At 42.0% G+C, this 22026-nt stretch overlaps 1 protein-coding gene across 1 annotated transcript in view; it reads left to right on the forward strand.

Moving 5' to 3' along the window:
- The first annotated feature begins 54 nt into the window (after nucleotides 1-54).
- KIN (Kin17 DNA and RNA binding protein) overlaps nucleotides 55-22026 on the forward strand; it is a 32705-nt gene continuing 10733 nt past the window's right edge. The window contains exons 1-8 of the mRNA XM_028114652.2: nucleotides 55-270; nucleotides 4888-4982; nucleotides 9014-9057; nucleotides 9141-9263; nucleotides 10539-10720; nucleotides 13517-13565; nucleotides 14565-14622; nucleotides 20589-20718. Coding sequence (XP_027970453.2) covers nucleotides 157-270; nucleotides 4888-4982; nucleotides 9014-9057; nucleotides 9141-9263; nucleotides 10539-10720; nucleotides 13517-13565; nucleotides 14565-14622; nucleotides 20589-20718 — 795 coding nt within the window. The 5' untranslated portion in view covers nucleotides 55-156. The remainder of the gene's footprint in view (nucleotides 271-4887; nucleotides 4983-9013; nucleotides 9058-9140; nucleotides 9264-10538; nucleotides 10721-13516; nucleotides 13566-14564; nucleotides 14623-20588; nucleotides 20719-22026) is intronic.

Raw genomic sequence — 22026 nt, forward strand, 5'->3', positions numbered from 1 at the left:
CGGCGGGAAGCCTCGCGAGCGGTGGGTGCTCAGCCTCCCGAGGCCCCACCTCCTTCCGGCTCGCGGCTCGTGTTTGGCCCGCCCCCCGACAGCTTCATTCCGCTTCCGGTTGGCGAGGCGCTGGGCTTCAGCGAAATTGTCGCTGCAGTGGTCGCGATGGGGAAGTCAGATTTTCTTACCCCAAAGGCCATCGCCAACAGGATCAAATCCAAGGGGCTTCAGAAGCTGCGCTGGTATTGCCAGATGTGCCAGAAGCAGTGCCGGGACGAGGTAGGCGGGCCTGGATGGGGCCCTGCTGGAAATCCAGGTTCAAGCCCCTGACACTGGGGGTGAGGGAGTGGATCTCAGGTCTCTAGTCGTGGGTTCCGCGCTGGGCGAGTCAGCTTCTCAAGTCAGTAGGGCCATCCTTAGCTGCAGCCCTCATCCTAGGGGGACCGGTGGTCTCTAACACCTCATTCCTCCACGATCTTCCTCCACAAAGAAATGAAATAAAAGGTTTTGCAGCTCTCGTAAACGTGATGCTACTCAAGCTGCCATAAAACGGGGGGGGGGGGGGTGCGTTGACTAGTGCAGCGCCGGATGCCGGGGGAGAAGAGTTAACAGTCATCTCTGACCTGACTCGACTCAAGAGAAACAGGATGGTTAGGAGTCACACCTCTTTTCGGGATCAGATGAAAAAGAACAACTAAGCTCTGGCACACTACTCATCTAACGAGCGTTTATGGAGCACCTACGGTGTGTCGGGCCCAGGGTATTACTGCGGATAGGATCGTGGACGGGAGTCAGACTGTCAGAATCCTGAATCCCAGCCGCGCCACTTCCTAACTATGTAGTTTTGGCCACGTTGCTTACATTCCCTCTGCCTGTTTGCTTATCTTGTAAAGTGGAAATAACAATTGTACCTACTGGTAAGATTGTGAGTTTTAAATCAGTGAATTATGCGGTCAGTGGCTCAGGGGGTCTTTGGGCAGATATAGGAAGTTTTGTATGCCATACAATGGAGTTTATACTTTTTTTCATTAATGAGGTGGATGATAAAGCACCATGAAGAATTGAGAGCAAGCTAGTGACAGGATCCTATTTTTCTCTGGAGACTGAGTTGGATTGGGTAGGTGCAGGGGAACGTTGGGTAATTGGAAGAATCTACTCCAGTGTTTCTGCAGCGAGAGATGAGATAAGTAGGACTTAAACTGAATAACACTGATGCAGTTTTTCCTTTTCATTTCTCTCCAGTTCTTTCTTTTCAATAGTCCAGGTGAAATTCCCACACAGAAAACTAGAGACTAGTACAGTGAACATTCATATATCCATTACCCATATTTAACATTTTAAGCAACTTGCCTATCTTTACTTTTTTCAGAAATATTTTTTTTTTTAAACATTTTATTCATCTGTCTGACAGAGAGAGAGAGACACAGCAAGAGAGGGAACACAAGCTGGGGGAGTTGGAGAGGGAGAAGCAGGCTTCCCGCTGAGCAGGGAGCCCAATGCGGGGCTCAATCCCAGGACCCTGGGATCATGACCTGAGCCAAAGGCAGACGCTTAACGACTGAGCCACCCCATGCGCCCCTCAGAAATATTTTAAAGTAAGTTGCAAACATCGGGATATTTCATCTCTAAATACTTAAGTATTTAAATACTTAAATACCTAAGTATTCTAAGATATTTGGATCTTTTTCAGACTAGCCACGATGTACATCATCCCACATAACAAAATTAATAAAAATTCCCTTATGTCATCTGATACACAATCCATATTCATATGTCCTCACTTGTTCCCACAAATGCTTTTTAAAAGTTATTTCAAACCAAGATCGAATCAAAAGCTATGAATTGGATTTGTTATTTGGACTTTAAAAAAGAGATTTTTTTTTTTTAAGAGCATTTTTAGGTTCACAACTATAATGAGCGGAAGGTACGGAGATTTCCCATACACTCAGGCCTCACGTATATACAACTTCCCCAGGATCGGCATCTTGCAACAGAGTAGTACTTCTGTTAGAATCAGTAAAGCTGCGTTGACACATCATCATCACCAGAGTCTTTAGTTTATAGTAGGGGCTTCACTGTTGATGTCGGATGGCCTGTGGGTTTGGACAAATGTATAATGACACATATATGCATCACTGTAGTATCATACAGAATAGTTACGTTTCCTTAAAAATTTCTGCACTCGGTTATTAGGGCTTTTATTTCTCTCTCAATTCTAAACTGAGTATAGAACCCACTTCCCTCACCCTTCCTTCTGCCCCTCTGAAACCCAATTATTTTTCTTTTTTTTTAGTTAATTTTTTTATATGCCTATAGTTGACGCACATTACACACACAGTACATTAGTTACATTGGTTTCAGGTGTACAACATAATTTATACCTTATGTATCTACAAGTGTATACCTTATGCTGTGTTTACCACAACTCTAGCTATCGTCTGTACCATACAGCATTATTACTATACCATTGACTCTATTCCCCGTGCTGTACCTTTTTTTTTTTTTTGAGATTTTATTTATTTATTTGACAGAGAGATAGAGAGAGAGCACAAGCAGGCAGAGTGGCAGGCAGAGGGAGAGGGAGAAGCAGGCTCCCCGCTGAGCAGGGAGCCGGACATGGGGCTCCATCCCAGGACCCCAGGATCATGACCTGAGCCGAAGGCAGACGCTTAACCGACTGAGCCACCCAGGGCCCCCCTCATGCTGTACCTTTCACTCCCATGACATGTTCATTCCATCCCTGGAGACCTGTACCTGCCACTGCCTTTCGCCGGCTTTGCCCATCCTCCCACCCCCCTTTCCTCTCCCCTCTTGGCAGCCATCAGTTTGTTCTCTGTATTTATAGGTCTGATTGTGCTTTTGTTTTTGTTTATTCATTGGTTTTTTAGATTCCACATATAGGTGAAATCATGAGATTTGCCTTTCTCTAATTTATTTTACATAGTCTAATACCCTCCAGGTCCATATTGTTATAAATGGCAGGAACTCATTCCTTTTTATAGCTGAGTGATATTCCATTGTGTATATCTTTATCCACTCAGCTACCACTGGATTCTTGAGTTACTTTCATATCTTCGCTCTTCAGTTGTTTTTCTGACATTGACTTGAAGAGACTAGGCCAGTAAATGCCTTGGAGCATTGCCACTTTCTGGTATGAAACAGTTTAAGTTTTCTTGGGGTTGTCTTTCACCTTCCTTCTCTAACTTGTAGTTTCTATAAACTGGAACTTAGATCTGAAGGCTTGATTAGGTTCAGGTTAAGTATTTTGGGGAAGACTACTTGATAGGTGATCCCATGTATGTTCTATTACATCACATAAGGAAGCCCATAATATCTGATAGTGCTGAGATATTTGAGTAAATATGACAGCCTGTAAAGTAATGTTAGAAAGGAATATTTTTTCCTCTTGCAGGAGCAAGTAACTAGTAAAGAAGATATCTAGTTTCCCATCAGCCTTTTACTTAGGTGTTTTAGCATCCTTGCTTGAGCCCATTATTGCCTTAAGAGTTGCAAAGTGGTTGTTTTTCTATATTTTTCTAAATTTATTATTGGCTACCATTCTTTTCTAAAAAATGTCCTTTTTCTCATTAACTAGGCCTATTTGATTATCCTTAAATGTTACCCTAAATTATAATTCCTATGAGAAAAGGAGGATAAAGGCTTAATTCTTTCCTTTGGTTACCAATTTCAGAGTAAGACACTTGTAGTGGTTCTGTTCTGTTTGCCCTCAGATCTGTTTATTGCCTTCCCTACCTGGGAGGGGGACCTGTAGGAGAAGTTGGTCCCTCCAAGGTCCTCCCCTTCTCAGTGTTGGAAAATTGAGGGAGAAGATCAGATCCAGAGTATCCCCTTCTGTCCATCCACTCATGGATTTCTAGAATTTAGTAACATCATTTTGCTTTCATTTTATTGATTTATTTTCAATTTATGGAAAGTAGTACTGGTTTTTCATTTATGAGACTGATACTGAGTTTCCTTTTAAGATAAAATTAAGTTAGAGTAATTCGCACGTACTTCACAGATGAGGCAGGAATAGTGTAGGTAGTCCGTGGGTGACCAGAACTTAGGAAGCTTATCAAGATGGAGCGTTGACATCAGGCCAGTGGCGTGGGATTGAGCCGAGGGACAGAAGAGCTCTTAAGGAGGCCAAGAGTGGACTTAGTGGTACGTGGAAGGCAGACGTAGAGGAGGACTCGAGGATGCCTGTCTAGGGTCCTGGCTGTGGGTGTGGGATTGTGCTGTTCACCGAGATGGGGAATACAGGAGGAGAGACACATTTTTCATTTCTCTTTCTGTGAAGAACCAGGTGTAAATGTTAAGTTGAGTAGACACAAGTCAAAGCTTGTAATTTTTTTATAGTCATCTGAAGAAGATGCAGATTTAGTGTATTTCACATGAGGTTTCTGTAATATGCCACAGTGTGTTTTGGATAATGAATTAAAGTAGAGTGAAAATGGTCCCCTTCATGGAAATTCACTACTGGCCCATCTTACTTCATTCCATCCCTCCAAGCACTTGCACAGCCCTGCATGAAGTAGGTGCTCAGTAGAATTTGTTTAAAAAACAAAGTCACTCTTCTGGTACTGTGCCCTGTCACATTTCTTACTAATATCTGTTTTCCAAAGCACTGTTTTTCTCTCTTTAATCTGGGATTATTCTTTGGGTAGCAGTGTTGCATAACTCAACCTCGTAAAAAACTTGTAAATAAAAATAATAGTGTGCTTAGAGCTAGTGATTTTTCTTTTTTTTTTCCCTTTCCCTTTTTTCCTATTTTTTTTTTTCCTTTTACAATTTATTATCAAAGAGCAGCTTTTTAGGGTTGATTAAATACTTCTTTTTAGGGCCCATTGTGATGACCTAAATCAGAATGTAACTACTACCTTTACATTTTTGTAGAATGGCTTCAAATGTCACTGTATGTCTGAATCTCATCAGAGACAACTCTTGCTGGCTTCCGAAAATCCTCAGCAGTTTATGGATTATTTTTCAGAGTAAGTAACTTAAGGCACCCTTTTCTCATAAGCTTTATTCAGTTGGACATTTAGTAGATGCTTAGTATTTTCTATATTGGGAGCTGTGTTTATTCCTTACACATTAATACGATAGCTGTATTATCCTGTGCTCGGGTTTTGTTTTCCTTTGACAGTTTATTGTAGTATGAAATTGTTGCAAAAGTGGTTCTCACAATTTAGTCTTGACTTCAAACATAAAAAACTATCTTTCTTTCTGACTCAGTTGTGGCTCAGAGCACAGCTCTGGAGTCAGACTGCCTACCTTAAACCTGCAAATCCAGGCTTCTCTACTCATGAGCTGTGTGACTGGCTGAACCAGTTCCATTTGTTTGTACTTTTGTCTGCTCATCTGTAAAATGGGACTAAAAACAGCAGCGTCTTCCAAGTGTTTGCTTTATTTTCTAGAGCTTATATAAAGATTAATGAGTTAATACTTATAAAGTGTTTAGAAGAGTACCCAGTACTCGATTAATAGCTGTTAATTATTATTACTATTAATGTTTAGTTTCCTAGCTCTTTATTTCCAAAGTTCTAGACCTTTTCGTCTTAGTAAAGCCCTTAGAAATTATTGAAGAGCCCCAAAGAGCTTTTGTTTATGTTTGATATTGATACTTGATATTGATACAGTGCTGTTTGTTAGAGATTAAAAATGAAAAAAATTAATGTATTTATTAATTTATTTAAAATAATAATAAACCTATTACATGTCAAAATAAATGAATTTTTTAATTTAAAAAGCCTATATTTTCTTTTTTTTTTTTAAACCTCTATTTTCTAAAACAAAAAAGTAAGAGTGGCACTGTTTACATTTTTGCAAATCTCTCCAACGTCTGACTTAATAGAAGACGGTTGGATACCACAATTGGTTCTGCATTCAGTCTGTTTCAGAATGTTTTGGGAAGCACTTAAAGAAAGCCCACCCTGGTCATAGATGTATAGTTGGAAGGGGGGAATATTTTAATAGCCTTTTTCAGATAATTTTGGATGTTCTTCTTTGATACTACATCAAAACAACGGCATGGGAGTTTTTTAAACTTTTTTTTAAACATTTATTATTAATTTAGAGAGTGTACACGCCTGTGCGTGAGTGGGAGGATGGGCCGAGGGGGAAGAGAATCCACAAGCAGACTTCCCGCTGAGGGTGGAGCCCAACGCAGGGCTCGATCATGACCGGAACCGAAATCAAGAGCCAGTGGCTCAACCGACTGAACCACCCAGGCCTCCCTGGCATGAGTAGTTTCTTAAAGGTCAGTTGCAGTGTGGAATCTGAAACCACATCAGCAAACTTTTTATACTCTATTACATTATGATCCCTCGATCTTTTACTTTAAATGGATCTCGTACCCATGCATGATTTTATATCATCATGCATTGGTCATTTGAAAAATATTGGCTCACTGAGTATTCTGAATGGTGACACATTTCCTTACACAGTAGATATAAAATCATATTTATTAATGTGAGCATCAGTGTCATCAGAAATGTCTTTAAGTTTTGGGACATATGTCAAACTCACAGTGGCCAATGCTAGTTTACCAGATTCAAATTTTTGCTCGAAAGCTCAGATTTTATCATTGGCAACAAATACCGTCCATTGTTTTCCTTGACATGACAAGGCTCCCTTTGTTTATGTTTGAGGAAAAGTCTACTAAATATCCAATTTGGAATAATCCATGGTTGATTTGTCAGTCATTCTTTCCAATAAAAATGGTGCTCCGTGAAAAAAGGTAGTTCAGCGCAAAGCTCAAACAATTGCACAGGTGCTTTGCTCAAGATAATCACTGTTCAGCAACAGAAGTGGTTGACTCATAATCCCATTTCATCACACAGGGTCGTGGACAGAGGTAGCCCCATGGGTTGAGATTTAATCCTGTTACTGATACTGCTTTGTCAAGGACATTCTCAATGAGACTGGCATTGACTTTCACCAAAACGCCTGCCCATGAAGACCTGGGCCGCTAGTCCAGGGTGGCCTCACTGCCTGCTGCCTGCACTTGGCTAAGATGCCAGCAGGTTCTCCCTGTGTGGCTTTCATGCCATCAAGGCAGGTAGCACGATGTAAAAGGGCAGAAAGGATTTATCTGTGAACCGCCTAAGAGCATCTGGAATACACTGGGCTACATGTGCCACATTTGGGGAAATATCAGTCTGGCCAGAGCCATCCACACTGGAGCCTTCCTCTCTAGGCCCATCCACTGCATCCTCGGTAGCTGCCCTCCGCCTCCGCCCGCCCCCTGGAGGGTCGCTTGTGCCTCTTTCCCTCTTCCTCTTTATCTTTTCTCAGTGGATGATGCTCTTAACTGTCCACGAACACCTCTCTGTTTTCCATTCTTTCCTACTCCTCCTCCCTCTGCTTACTTTCTTCTTAACCCCCTGCCTGTCCCCCCGGCTGCTCAAATGCAGGAACGTTCTCGGGGCGCCTGCTTGGCTCCCTTCCCTCCATAGTACAGGGGCTCCAGGAGCTCCGTTGTTCTTGCAGCTGTTAACCTTTGTGTTGGATGACTACTAAATCTTACCATTCATTCCTAACATCTGTCTTAAGGTGTAGATTTTTTTTTCTCTGCACACTTCTATGTTTCTGAAGGCTCTCTCAGAGCCAACATTTTAAAGCTAAAGGCAGTACAGTTTTCTGCCCACCACACCTGCTTGTTATCCTGGGCTTGCTGATAACTGCCTACCCGGAAGGCCAGGCTGGAAGTCCCTGTTGTCGATTCTCCTCTACGGTGTCCTTTAAACTTGCATCCTGTCCATTCTCACAGCTCCAGTAATAATAGTTCTCATCGTCTCTCGCCTAAATTAATTCTGTGAGTTCCTCACTGGGCTCCCAGCTGCAGCTTCCGCTCCTCCCAGACACGTTTTATGCCGGTGGATCACAAACCACTACACGAGTCCGAATCACCTGCCGGGCTTGTGACCACAGTGGCAGGTTCTGAGTCAGTAGGTCTGAGGTGGGGCTGGAGACTCGGCATTTCTGTCTAGTTCCCAGGTGGTGTCGATGCCGCTCTGCTGGGGACCACACTTTGAGAATTCTTGTTCTATACTCTCCACAGGATTATCTTTCTAAATCACAGATGTTCACAGACTAATTCCTAAATAAATTATTTGGTGCTTTTCCACTGCACGCCTAAAACCCACCCTCTTTACCATGACATTCGAGGTACTTCAAAGGTTAGCCCTCCCAGTATTTTCCAGTTGTCTTCCACCCCCGCCCCATGACTCTCTTCTGTTCTAGCCCACTGTGTCCCTCGCTTCTATCTGCTCTTAACGTCAGCTCAGGCAAATTATCATTTCCTGGATGGTGATGCTTTCACGTCTCTCTGCCATCTGGGAGTGGCCTTCTCTTCCTCTTCACCTCTAAAGTCCTGTTTACACTTCACTGCACATATTAGAGATCACCTCTGGGCACCTCCCTCAACTCCCCTGATACTTTGTTACATCTCTTTTGCAGTTTGATTTCTGTTATGATTGCTTCTGCTGGATTGTAACCTGGCTCAAGATTTCTGTTTTATTCACCTATGTTTACCTAGCACTTAACACGGTACTCAGTTCAGAGGGACAGGGTAAGTGCCAGTTTCCTGTGGATTAGGGAAGTTTTGTTACTAGGTGTTGTACGCAAACAAGGAATCATGGAACACTACATCAAAAACTAATGATGTACTGTATGGTGATTAACATAATGTAATAAAATAAAAAAAAAGAAGGACTGCATTATTATGCCACATTCAGTAGCACTAAGAGACTTGATGAAGGAACCTCTGCAAAGATGTGTAGTCAGTTTGTTTACAGCTGTTCCAGTTTCAACTCCAGATTGACTTCTAACTATAGTTCTTAAAAGTTACACTCTTTTGGGATTCCTTCCTTTTTTAATTCTTAAAGGTTCGTAATAGATATTCACATGGATGTTTTGTATACCATTTGGGCGTTCACACTGTATGCTGGCTTACATTTCAGGAAGATGCTGCTTTATATTTATAGAATTAGCATAATGCTCTCTTTCCTTTCCTTATTAGGGAATTCCGAAATGACTTCCTAGAACTTCTCAGGAGACGCTTTGGTAAGCATCCGAGTATTGTGCATATAACAACGTCATAATCTTTTAACCTGCGCAGGATTGACAGTGTCGTATTTTGTTCTTAGGCACTAAGAGAGTTCACAACAACATTGTTTATAATGAGTATATCAGCCACCGAGAGCACATCCATATGAATGCCACTCAGTGGGAGACTCTGACTGATTTTACTAAGTGGCTGGGCAGAGAAGGTAAGAATAAGACAGGATCTGAGTAGTTGTTACGTGGCTCCAGTGCAGGGAGAGAGAATTGGCATAGTTTCCGTGTAAATTTACAGAAACAAGGATGAGTAGGGCAATTAAAAACTCATGGAGAGGAGCAGAATCTTCCAGGATTGATTTCATTTGTTACACTTGATTATGAGTGTCTGGATGGTTCTTTTGATAGTTCAAAGATGTATCACCGAAGCATCCTCTCATTTGGCGTAAGAATTATTATCAGTCCTTCCCTTTTTTACCGCTGTATTCATTTTACTTTCGGAAACTTTTGTTACCCCGCTTAAGGAGCTTTTTATTTATTTATTTTTAAAAAACATTTATTTATTTTAGAGAGAGAGAGAGCATGAGCAGGGGGGGCAGAGGGAGAGTCTGAAGCAAACTCCACGCTGAGCAGGGAGCCTGTAGGGCTCGATCTCATGACCCTGAGATCACAACCTGAGCTGAAATCATCCAGGCACACCGCGAGCTTTTTAACAATTTGTTTCAGTTTATTCCATTTCTGATATTCCTAGGCTGAAGCTAGGGAGAAGAGAGGAGAAAGAAATTTTGTGTCAATGTATTACTTATTCAGTGTGTTACTTTATTCCATTGTATGGGGAAAATTTCTACTTAGTTAAGTTAGCAGAATATCATGTACTCCTGGGGCGCCTGGGTGGCTCTGTCGTTGGGCGTCTGCCTTCGGCTTAGGTCATGATCCCAGGGTCCTGGGATCGAGCCCCGCATCGGGCTCCCTGCTCGGCAGGAAGCCTGCTTCTCCCTCTGCCACTCCCCCTGCTTGTGTTCCTGCTCTCGCTGTGTCTCTGTCTGTCAAATAAATAAATAAATAAATAAATAATCAATAAAAAAAAAAGAATATCATGTATTCCTCGTATGTTAAATACTTAGAAACAGTTAAATAATTACTAAGCGAGGTAATACTTCTTTCCTGTGTTTCCCCTGCTTAAATAGTTGACTTAACCTAGCTAGTTAAAAATCAGAGTAACTTTTTCTGTTTAAGGGAATAAAATATGCTACTTAAAATATCTAACTTTCATCAGCTGTGAATATGGAAAATTTGTGTGCTGCATGAATTTGTGTATTTGAATGTGTCTGAATGAATGTATTTTTTTTTAACTTTAAAATTTAATTTAATTGTATTCTGTTATGTTCGTCACCATACAGTACTGAAAGAATAAGCACATGATGCGGAGCTAGAACACAGCTGTATTTACTTTTAGTTTTGATTGTATGCAAATTTTTTTTTTAAAGGTTTGTGCAAGGTGGATGAGACCCCGAAAGGCTGGTATATTCAGTACATAGACAGGGACCCAGAAACTATCCGCCGGCAACTGGAACTAGAGAAAAAGAAGAAGCAGGACCTTGACGATGAGGAAAAAACAGCGAAATTTATTGAAGAACAAGTGAGAAGAGGCCGGGAAGGGAAAGAACAGGTGGGCAACAATATCATTCCGGGAGGCACAGGAGAAGTCTCAGGAAAGCAAGATTTTTAAGCACTGGATTGAATTTCGTAGGTCTTGTCCCTTAATTAAGAGAAGAAAGAACATGGCCAAGTATAGAAGCCCAGGTTCTGGAGTTGAGACAAATCTGGGTCCAATTCCTAACTTACTGACTCACGGTCCCGTAGAATTACATAATCTTCTAAACCTCGGTTTCCTTATCCCTAAGGCAGAGGCGAGAGCTAATGGGGAAGACAGAGCAGATCACATCACTGGGCTGGAACTAACGTAGTGCTGGATTAAACACAGTGTGGGAACCTAGAGGGCCGGCATTCGCCCCGTTCTGGGGAGGGTGCAGAGTATCTGAAGGTAGGTACAACCTCTGGGCTTGAAGACTCAGTGGGCAAAACCCAGACAAGTGGGGGAAGGAAGACATGGTTCAGGTGATTCAGATGTTGGAATAACTGGAGTAAGGCATTTATTTTAACAGATATTTATCGGGTACCTAGGCCTTCTAGGCACTGGGGATAGAGCAGTAAACAGAAGGTAAAAACTCCGCTGCTTCATGGTGCTTACATATCAAAAGTACAGGAAAATATAACCTCGTATATATGTGAAACTACTAACCATTTAGTATTTTTAAGAAGCTTGTGGTATAAGATACATGTGATAAAGTGTATGATGGGCATTAATCTTAAGGTGACATTTTACACATGTATGTGTCTTTAGCAGGATGGATGGAAGTAGATGGACGGATAGTCTATGTAGCGACCCCCCAGATCAAGATATAGACCATTTCCAGGGGTCATAGTCATTCCCTGTTAATAGTCCCCGTCCCCCAAGAAGGAACCAGGGTTCTTCTGGTACCACTGTTGATTATCTGTTAGTGTGTTTGTGAACCTCGTAGAAACGTGATCATACCACATACTCTCTGTCTGGCTTCTTTAACTCAAACAGAACGTTCTTTATGTTTCCTGTACCTATATTCTTTCCTATCAGTGTTTAACTCTTTTTTAAAAGTGATGTCTGCCATTCCATTTTATGAACGTCACACAATTTATCCATTCTCCTTTTGAGAAACATGTGGCTTATTTTCAGTTTTTGGCTATGATGAATACAACTGCTCTGATCATTAGTGTACATGTCTTATAAAAGCTGTTTAGTACAGAGAGATGCAGGAAGTAGTCGGCAATAAGAAAGTAAAGATCCGTTCATGAGTCAACTTTTATACCATGTTAGTTGACCTCCTTGGTAAGTGATGGGTGTGCATGTGTATTATGGTACTCTTTCCATATCCGTGTATTCATATGCGTGTATTCACACAACCTTTTAGGAGTTTTCTGTATTAAATTAAAATAAAAACAATGGTTAAACTGCTGTAACTGTCAAATTTAAACCCCTGCCTAAGATCGAAAGTTCTTTATTCTTGAAATTCTTCTCTTACCTTTTTCATTTTTAAACCTCTGCTTTCCATAGAGGGAAAGTGGTAATTTCCTATTGTGGAAATTAAGAAAGATCACATCGTGTACAGAGGAAATTGGTTTACTTTTTGGAATAGCATTGTTTTTTAACATTTTAGCTTAACTCTACTAAAACCTTCAAGTTAATTCGTACTTTTCAAATATAAATAGCATCTTCCCCTAGAGGGAAGTGGAAGTCCTACTGATCAGTGCTTCCTCATCGCACTCTTAAATATTATAAATTTTTAAAAAGCAACATCATGTCTTTCGCCTTCCTTTGTGAGATCCTAATGGAGAAAGAATATCTCAGCAGGATCTCAAGAACAACATTTTTATTAATAGAAAAAACCAACATTTATCAAACACTATTGCAGGCATTATGCTAAATACTTCCTTTATTTTATCCTATTTTATCCTTATGACATCTCTACATATGCATATTATTCCTATTTTAAAGACAGAATAATTGAGGTACAGGGAGATCGTGAGATTGACAGGTGACGAAGCTAATAATGTGCAGAGGTGGGTTTGACCTGCAGTTCTGTCTGAGTTAGTCGTAGGCTCTTGATCTTACACTAAACTATCCCACAGTATAGAAGAGTTTTGCTTTTTAAAGTAATCCTCTAGCTAAAATTCTTTTTTTCTTTTTTTAAGATTTTATTTATTTATTTGAGGGATAGAGCAAGCGAGAGAGAGCATGAGCAGGGGAAGGGAGAGGGAGAAACGGACTCAATGCAGGGCTCAGTCCCAGGACACTGGGACCATGACCGGAGCCAAAGGCAGATGCTCAACCGACTGAGCCACCCAGGTGCCCCATCCTCTAGCTAAAATTCTTAAGATTTATTGTTTTATGTTGTTTCCTGTTTAAATTATAGTAGAAATAAAAATGTAAGTAGTCTTCTGGGATGTGGTACAGAGAAGCCACTTTTTTCCCCTTTAGAATAATTCTTAGTTGAAGAATATTTGCAGTACCTGTAATTTCTTAACAAGCTCTTAATCATTTTATTTTTTTTTAAGATTTCATTTATTTATTTGAGAGGGTGAGAGAGAGAGATCGAGCAGGGGGGAGGGAGAAGCAGACTCCCCGCTGAGCAGAGAGCCCGATGCGGGACTAGATCCCAGGACTCTGGGATCATGACCTGAGCCGAAGGCAGATGCTTAACTGGTTGACTGAGCCACCCAGGTGCCTGGATTTTAATCATTTTAGAGCTGCATGTTGGAGCTGCCTTGCAACATGGGTAGCAAGTCATAATCGGGACTATTGAATATTGATAGTAAATGCACTGTGAACCAAACCTTCATACTCTTTTTTTTTTTTTTTCCCTTTTAGGAAACTCCTATTTTTACAGAATTAAGCAGAGAAAATGATGAAGAAAAAGGTGGTTTTACTTTTTTTCTTATTCTTCTTTTAATATGGATGATTTTGTATTGGCTCTGCCAGAAACTAGCACCATGTTTGGGGGCAAGACGTATAATCTGTCTGGATTGCATTGTTTTTACCGATTTATGAAAGGGTAACAATAAATCAGGTAGGATGCCTTCAGCTGCAAGTAACAAAACCGACCAAAATTAGCCTAAATAATAAGGAAATACCTTGCCAGAACAAGAGTCCCAGAGGTAGGGCGGTTCTGGATGCCATGCCATCCATCAGGAGCTGGACACAAGGTGGTGGTAGGCACTTTCAGCCATTGGTATGCACACCCAGCATTGTCCAGAGGATGACAGAGAGCATCTCTTCTGGAGTCCCCTGTGAGCAGGGAAACTTTTCCTACGAGACACTCCTCCAGGCAGCACACTTCTTTTGAATGTCACTGGCCAGTCCGTATCAGCCTCCACCTCAAGAACAGGCGCTGGGAAAGGAAGCGGGATCGTTTTGATTGGTTTAGAGCAAAAGAACCTTACTAATCATCTCTGGAAGCCCCCCACCTCCTAATCCCATCACTTTGGGCATTAGGTTTTCAACATACCAATTTTAGGGGGATACAAACATTCAGACTCTATCATCCTCCAGGCCCTGCGGGAGAGGCATAAGAAACAAAGTTGGAGTCCTGTCCCCTTCGCATGGGGAGAGGGGGGCCGTGGAGGTGGGGAGCGGCCAAGGCAGTCCCCTATAGCTGGATCAGATGTAGATCTTTCCCAGCTCTGTGAGCATCCGTTCAGTATTATCTGCAGGAATTCATCATCTCTGGATAGGAGCATTCCAGCTCTCGTTTATTCAAAATGTCCATGAACTTCTTTGTGGATACATTGTGGTGTCTTATCTGATAAGTTTTATAAGTTTCCTGAAATATATATACACACACACACATACATTATATATATATGTAAAATACATATGAAATATACATGTAAAAAATACATCATTTTTTTTCTTCCAGTTACATTTAATTTGAACAAAGGAGCATGTAGTTCAGCAGCAACGTCATCCAAATCAAGGTGAGCTCCATGAATAGACATCTTAGAACCTGAGAATTTTTGTGAGATATTGATTACTACATTTTCAAAGCACAGGATTGTGAATTATTTTTTTCTGGCTGTAATTTTCTTCTTTGTCTCATTTTTGTTTGATGGTGGTTTTGTTTTGTTAGCAACTGTCTTTTTCCTTACCTGCCTGTGATATGATGCTTCTGAGGAAAGGCACATTTTGATTAAATGCCTCACATGACAGGTGTTTGCTTTTCTCTTGACTCCTTCTCCACTTAGTGGCTCCCCTATGCTATTGCAGTGCTATGGATTTTTCTATCACAGCCCGCTCACCAAGTTTCAATATTAGCTTGGGTATACAGTTTTTGTTCTGCCTACTGTGTTAAGATTTTGTGAGAACAGAGACTAGGTTATTCACCCGCCTTCTTAGGCCCTGGTAAAGTATAAATGCACCAGAAGGCACGTACTCATAGTTGTGCTCCCGGCTGCCTGGTGTAAGTAGCCGAGCAGGGCCTGACCAAGCTTTTCTGTAAAAGGCCACTTGGGAAGTATTTCAAACATGATTGGCCGGTTGTCTTTGTCACAGCCGCTTGACTGCCATCGGAGTGAGAAAGCAGCCGCAGACAATGTGCCAACAAATGCATGTGGCTGTATTCCGATATGATATTAACTTCTAAATACAGGCGGCAGGCTGCATTTGGCCCTCAGGTTGGAGTTTGTCAAACCCTGACATAGCATGTGGTCGGGTTGCTTCTGTTCCCTTTTCACGTTCTCTTCTCTTGCGGTTCTTATCTGTTTTTTCACCAAATATGTATTCACGATCTGTGATGCGCAGCGTGTCCAGTTTGGTTATGGAGATTCAAAACAAAACAAAATGGTAAGATATTCAGGAAAGTGCCTTCCCAGCGTCTACCAGAATTTCATTTTGAGTTGGCCAATATTTATTTTACTTGGTATTTTATTTATTCATTTATTTTTATTTTTATGTTTTTAAATATTTTATTTATTTTTTTGAGAGAGACAGAGATAGTGAGAGAGAGCCCGAGCAGGAAGGAGGGGGAGAAGCAGACACCCCGCAGAGCAGGGAGCCCGATGCAGAGCTCGATCCCAGGACCCCGGGACCATGACCTGAGCCGAAGGCAGACTCCCAACCATCTGAGCCACCCAGGCGCCCCTTTACTTAGTATTTTATGTGTTGTTTACTTAAGACCTAACTCAGTTTTCTTGGTTAAGTTATAAGCTAGTGCTTCTTGGCACAGCTAGAAAAGGGGCCAGGAGAAGTGAAGGAAATAGAGGAGCAATGTATAACTGCTTCTCTGGGCTTGCCAGAGATCTTCACTTTGATCTAAATGCTTCAGAATTGACACCTACATTAGATACCATGAAGGACATTGGGTCCCACATACGGTACATTTGAAAAGAAAATTCTTTTCAAAATATTGGTAGGATATGACCTGGAGGACAGAGTCAAATATATCCAGTCACATGCGCCTTATGGTTTTAGAGCCGTACGTGTTTCTCTCCATTCTCCTTTATTATTTGTTATTCCTGAGTGTAGATAAATGTTAAAATTGGTCTCAGTGGCCCCCAAACTGGTCTCCCTTGTATTAGTTTTCTATGGCTGCTGTAACAAATTACCATAAACCAAGTGTCTTTTTTTTTTTTAAGATTTTATTTGTTTATTTGAGAGAGAGCAAAGTGAGAGAGAGCACGAGCAGGGGGAGGGGTGGAGGGGAAGAAGACTCCCCACCGAGCAGGGAGCCCAATGGGGGGCTCGATCCCAGGACCCTGGGATCATGACCTGAGCCAAAGGCAGATGCTTAACTGACTGAGCCATCCAGGCACCCCAAACCAAGTGTCTTGAAACAACAGAAATGTGTTCTGTCTCTGGAGGCCAGAAGTCTGAAGTCAGTGTGTCCCTGAGCCAAAATCAGGCCGCATGCAGGGCGGCGCTTCCTCCGGAGGCTCTGGGGGGAATCCAGTCTTTGCCTTGTCCAGCTTCTGGTGGCTTCTGGAGTTCTTTAGCTTGTGGCTGCATCCTTCAGTTTCAGAAGCAGTGTCTTCACATTTCTCTTTGCTCCGTCTTCACGTAAAAGGATGCATGTGGTTGCATAGAGAGCCCACTCAGGCAACCCAGGATAATCTCATCTCAGAATCTATAACTTAATCTCATTTGCAGAGACCCTTTTCCAAATAAGGTAACATTTATTAACTCCAAGGATGAGGACCTGTTATCTCTGGGGTCTGCTAGTTAGCTTTCTATACCCCGATGCCAGGCTTTGATGTTATTAGTAAAAATAGTTTTATTTGACTAAGTTCTGTGAGTTCAGTCTCAAGTATCTATAATAACTCATATATAGTGTCACAAATAATACAATGGAAAGACTCATCTAAATTTTCTTTTTCTGAGATTATGGTCCATTTTTATAGAGTTTGAGATTTATTTTCCTGTTGATTTATATTTCTTGTATATCTAAAACTCAGAATGAACAAAAGGATCTAGATATAAAAAATTGATACTTTAGATTATATGGTGGCCCAAAGATAAGCCCTGCTTCTCCAGTGTTTGAACAGAGGTTACTCAGTTTCCATTTCTCTTTTGGGGCTTCTCTTCTTTAATTGCGTTAGGACCCACTCCAGTTACTGAAAGCAGAAATCTAGGACTATTCTAGAAGCAAACGTTCCATTTCCAATCTGTTACCGTTCATTTCTTGCCTTGATTTTAGCCCCATCTTGTCCCGTCTCAATTTGTCAGCCTCTAATAGAGTCTTTGGGGAGGAGGGGTGTTATTGTTAGAGCGGCTAGTGTAAGATTAAATACAGTGCACAGCTGGGGCGCCTGGGTGGCTCGGTTGGCTAAGCGTCGGACTCTTGATTTCAGCTCAGCTCATGATCTCAGGGCCGTGAGACTGAGCCCCGCCTCGGCCTCTCCACTTGGTCGGGAGTCTGCTTGGGATTCTCTCTCTCCCTCTGCCTCTCCCCTTCTGTGCGCTCATGCACTGGGGGGTGCTCGCTCTCTAAAAAAATAAATTAATAATTAATAATAATACACAGCTGAAAAAAATGGACTATTTTGTTTTGCATTTTACTTTAATGTTCATTATTGAGATTGATATTTATTTTTCTACTCTTAAAATGATTTGTATAGGTACTCTTTTTTGACTCTAGTGTTTATAGGATAGGGATTATCGCTCTGAAAGCTTGGTAAAACTTGGTAAAATATTGTGCAAGTATCTTTTACAGGTGAGGGAATACCTTTTTATACTACTGATTCCATTTCATTATGGTCATTAGTTTATTCAACTTTTCAATATAATCTTGATCATACAAATTTCAATAATTTGTATAGTTTTGATTTTTCTAGAATATTCTTTTTACCTAGGCTCTCACATTTGCTATTTTATTAATCTTTTAGAATACCAACTTTTTGTTTTCTTGATACTGTCATTTCTTTGGTTTCTGTGTTACTGACTTCTGTCCTTCATAATTTCTTCTGTCGACATCTCTTATAGTCTTCCTTATTCATTTGAGCTCTAATAGAATCTTGATATTGCAAGCAGGAGGATCTTTCTAAATGTCTTTCTTTCACCCGCAGGATAACTTGTCATTTTTGTCCATGCTGCTGATCCGGTGCCTCTCCCGCCCCTTGCCTTCCAGCTCTGCTAACTTATTTGTCCCGTCCTAAATGAGCCGCGGGGGCTCACCCTTTCTTGCCTTTCTGTCTTCTGTCCTCACGACCCGGAGTGCCCTTCCAGGTCTGTTCTCCCGCCCTGTCGTGAGATCCCGATGGGCTGTCCTGTTTGTGTTTTTATCGCCATTGCTTGTCACGCTGTAGACATTTAATAAGGCCAAATAAATGTTCTTGATAGGAAGCTTTCTTTCTCTTCAGTTTAGTTTTTTTGTGTGGTGACGTATGTGTAACATAAAGTTGACCATTTTCACCATTTTTAAGCATACAGTTTGGGTGAGTCATGTCATGTTGTGCAGCCGTCACCGGTATCCATCTCCCGGACTTTCTCATCAGCCCAAACTGAAACTCTGTCCCCATTAAATGCTTACTTCCCCATTTCCCAGTAGCCCCCAGCCCCCAGCAGCCTCTGTTCTGCTTTCTGTCTCTGTGGATTGACTGTTCTAGGCTCCTCATAGGAGGGGAAGTCTACAGCGATTGCCCTGTTGTGCCTGGCTTCTTTCACCCACTTTAATGTCTTCAGGATTCATCCATGATGTGGCATGTGTTGGAATTTCCTTCCTCTCCAAGGCTGAATAATATCCTTTTGTATGTATGCACCACATTTGCTTCATCTCTTCATCAGTCATTGGACATTCGAGCCACTCCCACCTCTGGGCATTCATGAACAATACTAAACAGATACCTGTTCAGGTCCCTGCTTTCAGTCCCTTTGGGTGGAGACCCAGCGGCGGAGGTGCCGGGTTGTATGATAGTTCTGCCTCGCTCTTTGCCACAGCAGCTGCCCCAGTTGACATCCCTACCACCAGAGCACAAGGCTCCCAGAAACAGAATCAGAACTTAGAAATCTATTCAGAGGATTGAATTATGGGACAAAACCCAGTAAGTGATTTTTCAAAAGAGTAAATGCAAAACGTTACAATTCGGTGAACGAAGAATACCTGCCGTGATGACCGAGTGGGGGAATCCTGACCTGGGCCCCCTGTACAGAAAAGTAGTGGTTGGGGGGGCACTTGGGTGGCTTAGTTGGTTAAGCAGCTGCCTTCGGCTCAGGTCATGATCCCAGGGTCCTGGGATCGAGCCCCGTATCAGGCTCCCTGCTCCGTGGGAAGCCTGCTTCTCCCTCTTCCTCTGCTGCTCCCCCTGCTTCTGCTCTCTCTCTGTCTCTCCTTCTCTCTCTCTCTCTCTCTCTCTCTCTCTCTCTCCCTCTGCCCCTGCTCCACCCCCTCCACTCAGACTTTCTCCCCCTGGAAAAAAAAAAAAGCCTGAATAGTAATTCTGTTGTTTTTCTGTTAATCACACCTTTTTCCTTGGTTATCTTCATGGTAGCTTCGTGCATGTATTTATCCTTTGTTCGTCTTTTGCAAATACGACAAACTAAATGATTACACTGGTAAGATTCATTGAGATATTAACTGAGCATGTATTTTATGTGAGTCACAAGATAGCAACTCACTTTACGGGAAAAAAAGAAGTATATACAAATATATACCCATATTATATGTACAAATCATATATGCAAATGATTGTAATACAAGGTGGCGTATGATACATGCTAGAAAGTGCTATGGCAGTTCAAACCCTCATGAAGAATGGATCTTAAAGAATTGGAACAAATAGAGATAGTTGGAGAGATTGCGCTAGGTATAAAAGAGGCAGTTTGCAAAGGCATTAACATGGCATGGCTCAGTCAGTAACGAGTTATTCAGAATGGCTGGTATATACAATAAGTCAGAGATAATATTCTTGGGCCAGTGGTGACAATTTTATACCACACTAAAAAAGTAGAATTTACACTGTCAATTCTAGGCAGTTAGGAACGATCAGAAATTAGGTGACATGCTCAGATTGCTTTCAAAAAAAATAGAACTGACAGTAATTGCTAGACTTCTTCGCTAACCTCTTATTTAATCCTTGCGATTGAGCTCTGAGTTGGCTCACATTGTTATCCTCATTAATAGATGAGAAACTGAAGCCTAGAAAAGTGAATCACCCAAGGTCAGAAGCAGAAGCCTCCTTAGCCCCTGACCTGCCTAACGCCGAAGCCGGCGCCCCACTGGTCTGTGCTGATCCTGGCTGGCACTAAGGGAAGGGGTGAGAAGAGGGAAGAGGGCGTTAAGGCGGGAACGGTCACATGTCCTCATGCTACTTAGGTCCTAGGTCCTCTGTTGTTTTGACTAATCTGTTGCAAATTAATCATGTAACGAATTTTTTCTGTACTGTTCTGCACGTTAGAAAGCCGTCTTCTATGCATTGGTTTTGTTAACAAGCATGGCTCTTCTTTGTACCAGTTCCTTGGGACCAAGCGCATTGAATACCATTGGGAATGCAGCATCAGTTAAACGAAAAGAATCTTCCCGGAGCTCAGCTCAATCAAAAGAAAAGAAAAAAAAGAAATCTGCCCTCGACGAAATCATGGAGGTATAGTTTATGAGCTGCTTATCGACATGTTAGCAGTCAGAGGAATGACATAATTCAAACTAAGGAAAGTTTAGTCTCACCAATTCTTGGATTACTATAAAGTCAGAAAATGTATGCAGACTAGGTTAGGGGAAGGTAGTCTGGACGCAGTTCCATCTGAGTAGAGTTGGAATCCCTCATCACAAGTTTACTTTCGTGTCTCAGGTGCTGTGTTCAGAGCTCTGCACGTGTTCGTGGTCAGTGGAATTCAATCAGAAGGACCTGGGCGGTCCCTGCAGCTAAAAACAAAAGCTCTGTTTCCCTTCTGTGGCTCTGTGAAATTGGCAGCCTCCGTGGATTCCTACCACCAGCCTCTGTTCTCTCTTGCCTCTGCCTTCGCTTACCACCTCCTAGCCAGCGGCAGGAAGCGATGACGTAGTTTTCATTTGACTTTACCTGATGGCTGAGCCTGTGTGATGAATCCTTGAAAACCTGTGATTTAAGATCAAGGACCACACTTTGGCTCTAAATCTACCTGCACCTCTAGAGCTGTTCTGAATCTTCCTCTCTCCCTTCCCACGCATAGCCTTACCTTGTCAATACATTTATGAAGTAAGTAGAAAGGAGAAGAAGGACAGACGAGGAGAAAGAAGAGATGGATAGAAGAAGCTGACTTGTTTTTTCCTGTAATATCATTTCCTCCCATCTCCCCAACCTTCCTCTCTATTTGTGAAGGGATAGAGGCAACTGTTTGATCTTCCCCATTTCTGGGTGCTCTTACGATAGGGCGGTCTAAACAGTTGAGAGTGTAACATAAAATGTGTACACTAAGAGATGTGGTTGCTCCATCACTGAGCATATGCTGAGTCACTGTTGTGTGCTGGGCATCGCGCGAGCTCCTGTGTCTGCGTAGTAGGGAGAAAAATACAGTCCCGCTGTGTCATGGGGCTTTCGCGCTAGTAAGAGAGACGTTTCATGAACAAGTGAACAAGTGAGTAAGTTATTACAAAACGCTAAGTGCTAAGGTGGTCTGAGGGCGGGCCATGGGGGGTAGCTTGTGAAAAGGTGCCAAGGCAGGAAAGATCTTGAATTCAGGCGCCTGAAGGAAAGGTCCATGTGGCTGGAGCATGGTGAGTTGCGAGAGTGGTAGCGTTTGTGGCTTGAGAGAGAAGTTGGAGCAACATCTCAGACGTCTCAATAGTCCATGAGAGGAGGTTCCTGAATCTAATTCAAAGTGAAATGGGAAGCCAGACCTACCCACCTTGTAAAACCTCCTAAATTTAGAATGTTCTTTGTTCATATTGGAAAGTTGGAGACACTAAAATGGGA

Source organism: Eumetopias jubatus, unplaced genomic scaffold (assembly GCF_037043125.1).
Source record: "Eumetopias jubatus isolate StellerSeaLion01/CBP00866 unplaced genomic scaffold, mEumJub1_p1.0 scaffold_8, whole genome shotgun sequence".
Lineage (NCBI taxonomy): Eukaryota > Metazoa > Chordata > Mammalia > Carnivora > Otariidae > Eumetopias > Eumetopias jubatus.